Below are 13,223 nucleotides of genomic sequence, written 5' to 3' on the forward strand. Positions count from 1 at the left end.
CCCTCCATAGTTGCAACTGACACTCCTACACATACACACACACGTTTCTTTGCCTTTACTTATCTTTAGTGCTCAATCTTTCTCAACCTTATAGATTTGAAGAGTTTCCCCCCAAATCTCAGCTACAGTCTGTACTATTAACAATTGTTTTCTTCTCTTTAGCAAATAATCATTGGAATTCTATAAAATACAATTTCCTTCACAGGGGCAGGGGTCCCAGATGCAAAATATCATAAAGCAAAATCATAGCCATCAAGAAATTATAATGTCATGGAAAGGGAAAAAATAAACATCGTACACATATGTTACACTAATTACAAGAGTAAAGAGAGTGACTCGTCTGATGTCACATAGCAAAAAGTTAGTACTGTGAGCAGATAGCTTGGATCAAACTGTGGAAAGAAGCAGAAACAACTAAGAAATCCTTAACAGGGAAGTGTTGGGCCAAACAGAAAGAGCACATTCCTGAAATCAGAGAAATCAGAGTGAAAATAATGGTGTTAAAGAGTCAGATACCTAAATACTCCATACAATGATGTGTGCCTAATTGGTTCTGGGGGTTAAAAATACAAGTGTTTAGGATGACCAATTACTTAGCAGGCAATCAGTGAATAAGAGTTGTCCAATTATTACATGTACTTTTGAGTTCAGAGAAGGATATAATAAAGGAATTTCTCAGAAGGAAGTTGAAATTATGATGAAAGGCAAAATGTTAATAAGATTTAGACGGAAAGATAGGGCATTCCATTAGGAGCACAAAGTTGAGAAAAGGGAAAGAGAAAGATAAACCTATGGGGCAGTCACCGGGAAGTACACCAGACTGCCCTCAGCATTGAGACCCTCCATAGGGTCTAATCTAAACAATCACGAAAGTCAATAGATGCCAGATGACAAAGGACATCAAAGACCAAAACTTGATGGGTACTTAATGGTAATATGACCTCTCTTTTTTGGACCTACATAACGGAGTCAGATCTTGATTGTTAAATTCTCAATTTAGACAAGTTATATAAGATATTACACTCGATTTTCTCTACAGCAAATTGGAAACAATATTATTCCCTATTCCTTCTATTCCATCCTCCAAATAAAACACAAAATAATACACACACATACTAAGCATACACACACTATTGTCTATATATTTCAGTCTTGTCCCAAAGATGAAATGGACAATTTATGTGAAAATGCCCTGTGAAAAGGCTAATAAACACAAAATAATATCATCAAAATAATAATAGCCACAGAATAATAGTCTCAAAATAATATTAGTTTTTGGATGGGAATAAAACACGAAGTGACAAAGGAAGACAAGATTTGGAACATCCCCTCTAGGAAACCCACGAGAATCTTAAAGATGTAGGGAATACTGTTGATCATAGTTATATATTAAAAAGAGATTCGATTATCAGAACACGCACCCAAAAAAAAAAAAAGAGTATCAGTCATAATCCAGATTGAGAATATTCATAAATTTCATCACCAATCGCAGACATGTACTATCAGCCATGAGGTGATATCAAGAGTTAGAAATTGAAGAAAAAAATCAGCACAGGAGCAAGGATTCAAAAGAATCAATAAGAGCATACATGAACTCTTAAGTTGATTAAGAGGAAGACCCAACCCTCTAGTAACTGAGTTCAGTCAATAGAGATCTCAAAATTGCCCATATTTTTTTCTCTAGGATCAGCCTCTCTAAATGGCCTTAAAAAACCACAGTGTCATCTTCGAATTCATCCTACTTGGACTCTCTGCTGACCCCCATGTCCAGACTCTGCTGTTTGTGCTATTCTTGGGAATTTATATCCTGACCTTGATGGGGAACTTGTTGATGCTCTTGGTTGTCAGGGCAGATTCTCACCTACACACCCCCATGTACTTCTTCCTAAGTCATCTGTCCTTCCTGGATTTTTGCTTCTCTTCTGCCACAGTGCCAACGCTTCTGAAGAATCTCCTGTCTCAGAAGAAAACCATCTCTGTTGGAGGCTGCCTGGCTCAGGTCTTCTTTGTATTTGAGTCTGGAGGCACGGAAGCCTGCCTGCTGTCTGTGATGGCCTATGACCGCTATGTTGCCATTTGCCACCCTCTGCTTTATGGACAGATGATGAGCAACCAGCTCTGTAAGGGGCTGGTGTGGGGATCCTGGGGCCTGGGCTTTCTGGATGCATTCATCAACATCCTTCTAACTATGAACTTTGACTTCTGTGGTAATAAATCCATTCCCCATTACAGCTGTGATCTGCCCTCTCTCTTCCCTCTGTCCTGTTCTGATGTAAACACCAATTTTGCAGTCCTGCTATGCTCCAGTATCCTGCATGGAATTGGGACCTGCTTCCTAATTGTTTATTCCTACATCCCCATTGTCTCCAGCATCCTGAGCATCAGCTCCTCCTCCGGTAGAAGCAAAGCCTTCTCCACCTGCTCCTCCCACCTCACAGTAGTATTCCTGTTTTATGGTTCAGCTTTTCTTCGTTATCTAATGCCAGTCTCAGGCTCACCATTGGAATTGATCTTCTCCATACAGTATAGTGTGATCACTCCCATGGTGAATCCTGTCATCTATAGCCTGAAAAATAATGAGGTGAAAGCGGCTGTGAGAAGGACCATGAGAAAATGTTTCCAATATATCATGTAGCTTACATGAGGAGGATGAAATAGAATTCGGTTAGTATAGCAATATACCTCATGAATGACAATAAGATTACGTCTTGATTTCCCTTGATATTGTATGCAAAAAGGTGCCTTAGAAATCAACAATTTTTGGGAGTGAGGTGAAGAAGGATGTTTTAAATTTGTTCTGGATTAGAGACAGGCATATAGTCAAATCACCGTATCAATCCAGTCCTTTTCCATGGAAAGAATTTTGGCTGCATTGATGGGTCTTCAATTTGTCTTGTTTCTCTTTTTCTGTACATTTCAGTGAACAATATAGTCAAGTGCCCAGCCCACCAGAGAAGGGAACATAGAGCACGCATGATGATCTTGAATCTGAGGTTAGTTGCAAGTGTTGGGAAAGGAGTGCAGTAATTGGTAAACTAGATACTTCAGTATGAGAATCCTGGGCGTAGAATAGGTGAGAGCACCAGGGGAGGTAGGACACCTCTGAGAAGGGAGAATGCATATGGGGATCCACAAAAAGCAAATTTCTAAAATCTTTCAGAAGGTGACTTTAAAGAAAAATAAAGCTATGATTTCATTAAGTAGACAATTTAGCAGAAATCCATTGGGATTCAAGAGGACAAATTAGAAAGGGCAAGTTTCAGTGGAAAAAATAAATAAAAGAGTGAGAGAGATGGGAAACAGGAATTTGGAGTTCAAGCCACTTGAGTAATGCAGAACATCTATCTGCCTTAAATTCAGGGTGTGATGAAACCAGGCATTGAACCAGTGTATACTTGGGGCCACAGTGAAGCACATAAACTCTCCCCAAAATTCCACTATAAACACAAGTCTGGGACTTGAGAATAAAAGGATTTGTGAAGGGCTGTCAAAATGATGGGGTACAATCAGCTTCCCAAGTAAGTGTCTAACAGAAAAGGTTGGTGGTGATTTTCTCCTTCCCATTCTAAGCCTCTCCCACTTCTTTTCTGTTTGTTCACTTTGGGAATGAAAGAACAGAAATTTATTCTCTCACAGTTCTGGAGGCTACATGTCTGAAATCAGGGGTTTTAGTCTGTTTGCTAGCTTTTTCTTAATTAAAAATTTTTTTGTTGAGGTTGCATATTGTGTTGGTTTGAAGGCTTTTATGTACCCCAGAAAAGCCATGTCCTTCAATACTCATTCAATATTGTTGCATAGAAACTTTTTTATCATTTCCATAGACTTATGACCTATCCATTTGTGGGTGGTAACTTTTGATTACATAGTTTCCTTGCCATGTAAGGAATTCAAGGTGGGGTTGCTTACTGGATTTCTTTAAGAGAGAGCCAGTTCGGAAAAAGCTTTAAAGGCACGAGAACCAACAGAGTAACCGGAACTGACAGAGCCAACAGAACAGACAGAGCCCAGGGGAAGCCATTGAAGAATGTTGGAAAGAAAGCTAGCAGATGTCACCATGTGCTTTTCCAGCTGAGAGTAAAATCCCAAACATCATCGGTCTTCCTGAACCAAGGTATCTTTTCCTGGATGCCTGAATTTGGACATTTTTATAGACTTGCTTTGATTTGGACATTTTCATGGGCTTAAAACATAAACTTGCAACTTAATAAATTCCCCTTTTAAAAAAATCCATTCATTTCTGGTATATCGCATTCTAGCAGTTTACAGACGAAAACATACACACACACATACAAACATATATATAGCAAAAAATATTTCATTTTAAGTGTAAAATTCAGTTGCATTAATTATATTCACTATGTTGTGCATCCACTACCATCTTCCATTACCAAAACATTTACAGCACAAACTTTGTCGCCATTCAGCAAAATATCCCAATCTCCCTCTTCCACCATTTGGCAGCCTCTAATCTTTCACTGTTTTTCTTTAAATTTTATCCTAGTAACATACACACAACCCAAAATTTCCCCTTTCAACCACATTCACATATATAATTCAGCGCTGTTAATTACATTCACAATCTTGTGATACTATCACCACTATCCATTCTCAAAACTTTACAATCAACTCCTATAGAAATTCTGTACAATTTAAGCATTAACTCCCCATTCCTTCTCCCAACCCAGCCCCTGGTAACCTGTATTCTAGATTCTGACTCTATGCCCCTCCCACTTCTTGACGTTGCTTTTTGCCCCTTAGTGCAGAGTAACCTCAATGCCTTCCATAGAATTCCCGTTTTTTCCAATTTGATCATTCACCGAAGCACAAGGAAGAGGTAATTTTTTAAGCTGTCATTTTCCCATAATGATTGATTCCTTTAGTCATATTCATTTTGACTCTTTTGTTAACAAAAAATGTTTCCAAACTTCTCAGAATTAGAATAATTGTCATCACCAACATATTGTCTGGTTCAGGGAAAATTTTCCCATTTCAGAGAATTATAAAGATTTTTAGTGTATAGGAAAAAATTAACATCCTTTTGGATTTCACATTTCAAGAGCATATTTTTGTGCTTTATATGTTTTTGAATAAAATTAGATTTTTATACACCTTGTTTTTAATTATTCTCATATTTGCTATTCTAACACGTAACTTTCTCATTCAAATTGACACCAATACTGGGCAACGGGTTGTATATTGTTTTACACCAAGGTTATGCCATAAAGAAAGAAGACTTTAAAAATGTAATGGATATACCAAAACATTTTAAAATCTTAATTACCTTATTTTTTCAAAATCCTTAATCATAACAGAAAGGGACTTGTAAAATTTACTAAAATACATATTTTGAACCATATATTAAGTAACATTTCAAATTAAAAATATCTACTAGGGTACACAGGTAGTTCAGTGGTAGAATGCTCACCTTCCATGTGAGAGAGCCGGGTTCGATTCCCAGACCATGCACCCCACAAAAAAAAAAAAAAGAAAAACCTACTAAATGATTAAATATGAAAATATCAAAGTCTTTATGATAAATTGTATCTCTGCTTCTCTTCTGCATAGCTTTCTCCTGGACAAACTCTTGTCTCAGAGGTAATCAATGTCTGAGGAAGATTCTCTATCCCAATTTTCTTTGTGTTCAATATTGGAGGAGCAGAAGTCTATCTGCTCTCAGCAATGGCCCATGACTGTGATGCTAGTATCGGGCACCCTGTGCTCCAGGTCAGAGTAATGAATAATAAACTATATATGCAACCTGTATAGGGTTCATGCAGCCTGAGAGTTCAAGACACACTCATGAACCTTCCTCTGGTAGTGAATTTGGATTTATGGGAGGACAAAATTATCTTCCATTGAAGCTATAAGGTACCATTCTCTTCCTTTTGTCATGCTGTGATGTTTCCTCACCAACCTCAAGATCTTGCTCTACTCAACACTCCTGAATACTTTGTTACATTCTCCCCAATGTCTTCTACACATGCACACTGTTTCCATGTCATGAAGATCAGCTTTACCAAATGCAGAAGAAAGGCTTCTTTATCTTACTCCTCCCACCTCACTGCTGTGAGCTTCTTTTGTGGCTCAGTTTTATGCTCTCTTCTCATGTCATCCTAGAGTTGATTTTCTTCACAAACCAGGATACGGTCACTCAAGTCTACAGCCTGCAAAAAAGAAGTTGGTGATTGCAGCTCTAAGAAGAATTTTGTAATTACATTTGTAATGTTACAAATTGCACACTACAGATAGAGATGATCAAGAATAAGTTATAACTACATGCAACTTGATATCAGGTATGTTCTCACTAAGTAGAATTATCTGATCCTGAAGATAGGACATGCTGCAAGATGCCTTACAAATTATTTTTACCAACCCACATTGTGCATATTTTCTTCCGATGTTTCCTATACTTGGAGAGGTTAATTGAATACGTTATTAATAAGACTTAATGGTATATAAGCATGAATCATTTTTTCAAATGACCTTTACCTATTTTAGAAGGGGTTTTAACTTTTTGATTGCTATTTATTGAAGTGTGACATACATAGAGAAAAGTACACAGCTCTTAGGCATACAGCATCATGAGATTTTTGCAACGGCAACACAATTAAGACATCAACAACCTGAACTACTGAAACACTATCCTAGTCCCAAGGGAAATATCTTATCTTAACTTCTAATATAATAGGTAATGCTGCCTTCTTTTTTTCTTTGAACGGTTTATATTCATTTGTGCCTGACATTTTTCAATCAAAATTACTTGGAGAATTAATCCAAGTTGTATTTGTTCATTGCTAATTTTCAATGCTGAATAGTTTGCCAATGTGTGAGTATCTGATTTATTAATCCATTCTACAGCTGCAGGATATTTGAGCAGTTTCCGTTTTCTCCCTTTATGAACAATGTGACTAGGAGTATTCTTTTATATCTCTAAGTGAACATGGATACTTGTTTCTTTGAATATAGGGGTGGCTTTGATGGTTCTTAGGGTAAGCATATATTCTGACTTAATAGACATGTGCAAGCCCTTTTCCAAATTGGCTGTAAAAATATATACCCCCACTGATAGTGTATAAGAGATTAGTAGCTCCATATTGAACTTTGTACATTTTCATTTTAGAATTCTAGTGGGTGAGTTGAGATTGCAATGTGCACTGCATTTTCCCACTGACTAATGAAGTGGAGCCCCTTTTCTCCTCCCACTCTGACTGCCTTTCATTCTCTTAATATTGTCTTTGATGAACAGAAATTTTAATTTTAATGTTTTCCCATATTTCATTTTTCATGTGTAGTGTGACATTTTTTGTTCTATTAATAGAGTTTTCTCTATTCTAAGTGTATAAAAATATTCTGTATTATCTTCTGAAAGTTTTATTACTTTACCAGTACCCATTTGGAATTGATTTGTTTCCATAATTCATAATAAGCATTGAGAGTCTTTTTTTCCATACGGAAATCAGTTGACCCACCATCAATTTATTTCACACTACACTAAAGTATTACTCTTTTTTTTTTATTATACATGGGCAGGCACCAGGAATCGAACCCGGGTCCTGTGGCACGGCAGGCAAGTGTTCTTGCCTGCTGAGTCACTGTGGCCTGCCCCTGAAGTATTACTCTTATTGCAAATCAGGCAAGTATATAGATATGAAAATCACACAAATGTATATAAGTTTATCTGTTTCTGAAATTCATATTGCTCTATTGACGATTTTTTCATATTTTTGTTTCAATAACATGAGGTGTTCATTATTATCTCACTATAATTGGTTTTATATCTGGTTGTGTAAGTGATTTTCCCAACTGTACTCTTTTTAAGACTTTCTTGGACTGTTTTGGCTATTTGTATTGTCACATAAGTTATAGAACCACCATGTCAAGAGCAAAAACATCTAGTATAATAACTGAGATTAAATCTCTAGATTGAGGTGAAAAAAGATCTTTCCAATATTGACTATTGTAATTCATTAACAAATTCTGTCTCCATTTAATTTGGTACTTTTAATGTCACTCAAAAATATTTTGTATATTACAAATTTCTGGCACACATTTTGTGGGTTATTAAGCACTTAGTGTTTTTCTTCTATCAAGTGGCATTTTTAAATATTATTTTATATATGTTTTGTCAGTATGTAAAAATGAAATGATTTTTGCAAATCCTGTAACTCTGGACTGAGTGAGAAAGAGGCCTAGGTAATAACTGATATTTATGTCACTTCAAATTAAATTCACTTTATCTAGAATTTCATAAAGATGGAATTATGTAACATATTCTTTACAGTCTAGCTTCTTTGCTCATCATACTTTTTTTGAGATTCATCCATGTTTGTACATTCTCTCACATGATGATGTACATTTGTTCATTTCCAGTTTGGGGCTGTTATGAATGAAGCTGCTTCCAAATAGTTTTAAAATTCTGTGTTAGGATATATGTTTTCATTTATTTTATATAAATATCTAAGAATGGAATGCTTGATTTTGAGGAAGTTTATAGGAAAACACAAAACCGTTTTTTAAAATGGTTAGACTTCATTCCATTGGCTTCAGTAGTGTATGAGAATTTCAGTTGCTCTAAAATCTCTTGCATACTTCTAATGTTCGTTCTTTACATTTTTCCATTCTAATGAATTTTATGATCATCTCATTATGCTTTTAATTTCCCTGTTGTTAATGATGTTAAGCTCTTCTACATGTGCTTACTGCAAGTTAATTTCTTTTTTCTAAAGTAATGTGCACTTGAATCATTTGCACATTTCTATTGAACTTTTGTCTTTTAGGATTGAGTTGTAACAATTTCTTATACTTAAAAAGATATATTTTGTCACATATATAAATGTGGTGAGCAATATACGAAGTAGACACCAATGACTTCCAGCTCCTTCAAAATCCCCTTTACAGCTTCCATCACTTGATTGTGAGCAGAAACCTGTGATAATTTCTAAAGATGTCTTCTTGAATTCTGATGGAAATTACACGAAAATTGCATGAATCTATAAATCAGTAGAGGTTAAGCATACAATTTGCAATACTAAACCTTCGAAAATATCAACATGGTGCATCTATCCATTCATTTAACCAAGTCATTTTAGCTAGATATCCAAGTTTATTTAGTATATATTATGCTTTCGATGTAACTGCAGACAACATTGTCACTAAGATGTCTGTTACTATATAAGGGTCCACCTGCTGAAAATTCCAACACCATTTTCCTCACTTCCTCTTAAGCTGTCCCTAGCAGCATCCTTGAAGTCCAGATTTCAGCTTTCTCTTTCATGGTACACAAAAACCTTCCAGCCTCCAGCAGCTGCCCAATTTCAAAGCCCCATCTACATATATAGGAATTTATTATGGCAGCACTCAATGCCTATGTGCAAAAATCCATACGAATGTCCTATTTCTCCATATATTACTCAAAAACTTTGTGGCTTAGTGCATAATGTTTATTAACTCACAGCTGTGTCAAAAATCTCTGCGACTAAGAATCTAGGGAGGCTCCGTTTGTTCACATAGCTCTGGGTCTCTCACAAAGTTGGGGTTTCCTCAAGACTCAACTGCAGAAGAGCTAATACCTGGCATTCTCACATGGTTAATGACAGAATGCATTTTCTCATGGACTGTGGGACTGAGTCCTCAGTTCCTTACAAGCTGTTGGTGGGAGAGCTACCTTGGTTCCTAGTCATGATAAACTCTACAAAAAAAAATACTTCAAAAAATGGGGTCTTGCATGGTTAGAGCAAGAAAACAAAAGAGAAGTATGGACAAAAGTCAGAGACAAAATTAGAGTTTATTTAACTTGATAAAAAGTTACTTCAAATCATTTTTGCCATATTGTAGAAGCAGAACAGTACCTCCAGCCCATATTCTAGGGAAAGGATACACAAGAACATGAATACTAGAAGTTTGGAATTATGGGGAGCCAGAAGATGCTTACCACACAATTGCATCAAAAAGCATGAAACACTGGGAGATACATATAGCAAAATGTATTCATAATCTGTGCAAGGGAAGCCATAAGACATTGTTGAGAAAAATTAAGAAGTACTTAGATAAATAAATAAACTGTGTTTATTTATCAGAAGAAGCAATCATTTTAAGATGTCAGTTTTACTCCAAATGATCGATAGTTTCAAACCAATCCCAAATCAAAACCCAGCAAGGTAAGGAGATACTCAGTAGATTAAGTGCTTTGAAAGGCTCCTGCATATCCTGGAGAGCCTAGAAGGACAAGGGCCCAGAGCAAGATGCATGCTCAGAAAACACATGGTAAGACTCCCAAGATATCAACTCTTGCTGACCTATTAACTTAGGAATAGCTGTACCCTGTCAGCTAAGCATAAGCAGAACAAATGTGCAAAGACTTGAAGCGGCTTTTCTTCTTTTCCTTTTCTTCATCTTCATCTTTTTAAAAATATATTTTTATTGAGAAATCTTCACACATGTACAGTCTACCCATAATATACAATCCAAGGCTCACATGTGTTCACCACCATCATCATTTTTAGAACATTTGCATCACTCTCAAAAGAGGAATAAAAAGAAAAGACTCAAATATCCCATACCCCTTACTCGTCCCTCTCATTGACTACTAATATTTCAATCTACCCAATTTTTTACACTTAATCCCCCCATTATTTATTGATTTATTATCTTTTTTTTTTTTAACTCATCTTTCCATACCCTGGATAAATGGAGCCTCAGACACAAGGTTTTCACAATCACATGCTCACATTGTCAAAGCTATAAAGTTATACAATCGTCTTCAAGAATCAAGGCTCCTGGAACAGAGTTCATTAGTTTCAGGTACTTTCCTCTAGACACTCTAATGCATCATAAACTAAAAAGGAATATCTATAACAATGCAAAAGAACAACCTCCAGGATAATTTCTCAACTCTGAAATCTCTCAGCCACTGAAACTTTATTTTTTCTCATTTTCTTTTCCTCCTTCTTCTCAAAAAAGCTTTCTCAATACCATGATGACAGATCCTGGCTCATCCCAGGAGTCCCGTCTGACTTTGTTACTGAGATTTTCTTCCTTTGGAGCCATGTCCCACATAGGGGCTAGGGTAGTGAGTTCACCTGCTGAGTTGGCTTAGAGATGGAGGCCATATCTCAGCAACAAAACAGGTTCTCCAGGGTAAGCATAATTACAAGCAGAAAGAAGTCTCTTAGGAATGAACCCCAAGTCTCTTAGAAATGAACTCCAAGATCAAGGTTTTGGTTTTGGGGGAGGTGGGTGACTGAGGAGCAGAACCAATATTACACCTGTCTTGTGAGACAGATGAACGATAGAGAAGAAATTGAAACAGCTAGAAAACCCTAGGAAAAAGAGACAAAATGATCTCCAGAATAAATTAAGAAAGAAAATTAGACGCCTTGATACTAGCAAAACATCACGTCATACTAGGATGCATGAAGATGCCCAAACAAAGAAGAAAACCAAATACTTAAAAGCAGATACAAGAGATGAAATAATTCATTAAAGGTGTTTATACAAATCTAAATTAAACCACTGAGTTTAAGAAAAATGTGCAAAATAGATGAAGAATATAAAAAGACACAGGGTGACCATACAGAACTTGAAAGCTTGCAAAACCAAACTTTAGAACTATTGGAATGAAAGGCAAAATAGAAAAGATGAAAAGCAAAATAGATTCATACAACAGCATATTTGAAGAGGCAAAAGAAAGGATTTGTTAACTAGAGAAAGGAAATCTGAAATCCTATGTACAAAAGAACAGATAGAGAAAAGAATGGAAAAATTTTAGCAGGGTCTCAGGGAACATCATGAAGTGCACAAGTATGTGTGCTATGGGTATCCCACAGGAGAAAAAAAGATAAAGGAACAGAAATAATAATGGAAGGGATAATCCCTGGAAATTTCCCAACTCTTAGGAAACACATAGAACTACAGGTGCAGAAAGCACAGCATATCCCAAACAGAATAAATCCAAATAGACCTACAGAAGGCCCTAATCAGATTGTCAAATGTCAAAGACAAAGAGAATTTTGAAAGCACCAAAAGAAAAGTGATCCATCACATACAAGGGAAGCTCGATATGATTAAGTGTGGATCGTTCAGCAGAAACCATGAAGGTGAGAAGGTAGTGGTATGATGCATTTAAGATACTGAAAGAGAAAAACTTCAAATTGAATATTCTATATCTGGCAAAACTGTCCTTCATAAATGAGGGAGAGTTTAAAATATGTAAAGGTAAACAGACATGGAGACAGTCTGTGAACACAAGAACTGCTCTGCAAGAAATACTAAAGTAAACCCTACAGGAAGACAGGAAAAGACAAGAGAAAGCAGTTTGGAGAAGAGTGCAGAAATGAAGAATAGCAGGAATGGTAACTAATAGGGTTAAAAGAGAGAAAGCAAAATAAAGATATGGCAGAAAATCCAAAAGAAAAAGTGGTTGAAGAAAGTAATACCTTTATGATAATGACGTAAATGATGATGGATTAAAGTCCACAATCAAAAGATGTAGATTGGAAAAATGGATTAAAAAGCAGGATCCAAATATATGCTATCTACGAGAGACTCATTTATGACTGAAGAGCAAAAATAGGTTGAAAGTTAAATTTGGGAAAAGATATTTCATGCAAACAACAAACAAAAAACAATGGTAGTAGCTATATGTATATCTGACAAATTAGGCTTCAAATATGAAACAATTAATAGAGACAAAGAAGGACACTATGTATTAACAAAAGGGACAATTCACCAGGAAGACATAACAAGCATAAATATATATGCACTGTCATGGTCAGGTTCATGTGTCAACTTGGCCAGGAGGTGGTACCTGTTTGTCTGGTTGGGCAAGCGCTGGCCTGTCTTTTGCTGTGAGGACATTTCATAGAACTAAATCATGATCACATCAGCTACTTCCACAGCTGATTCCATTTGTAATCAGCCAAGAGGGGGTGTCTTCTTTAATGAGTGATGCTTAATCTAATCACTGGAAGCCTTTTAAGGAGGACTCAGAAGACACAGTCTCTCTTCCTAATTTAGCTGGTGAGCCTCACCTGTGGAGTTCACCCGAACCCTCCATCAGAACAATCAACTTCACAGCCTGCCCTACAGATTTTGGACTTTACATTCCCATGGTTATATGAGACATTTTATAAATTTTATATTTATGCATATTTTCTATGCATAATCTTGTCTGCAGGGACCTTGATCATTTCTCCCTCCCATAAGACATCACACTGGTCCATTAT

General features: G+C 36.3%; 1 protein-coding gene across 1 annotated transcript; it reads left to right on the plus strand.

Annotated features, from left to right (window-relative positions):
* The first annotated feature begins 1,699 nt into the window (after nucleotides 1–1,699).
* Nucleotides 1,700–2,635, plus strand: LOC143690565 (olfactory receptor 8S1-like). The gene has a single exon (XM_077168237.1). The coding sequence runs from the start codon at nucleotides 1,700–1,702 to the stop codon at nucleotides 2,633–2,635; it is 936 nt and encodes a 311-aa protein (XP_077024352.1).
* Nucleotides 2,636–13,223: the final 10,588 nt, after the last annotated feature.

Source organism: Tamandua tetradactyla, chromosome 7 (genome assembly GCF_023851605.1).
Source record: "Tamandua tetradactyla isolate mTamTet1 chromosome 7, mTamTet1.pri, whole genome shotgun sequence".
NCBI lineage: Eukaryota > Metazoa > Chordata > Mammalia > Pilosa > Myrmecophagidae > Tamandua > Tamandua tetradactyla.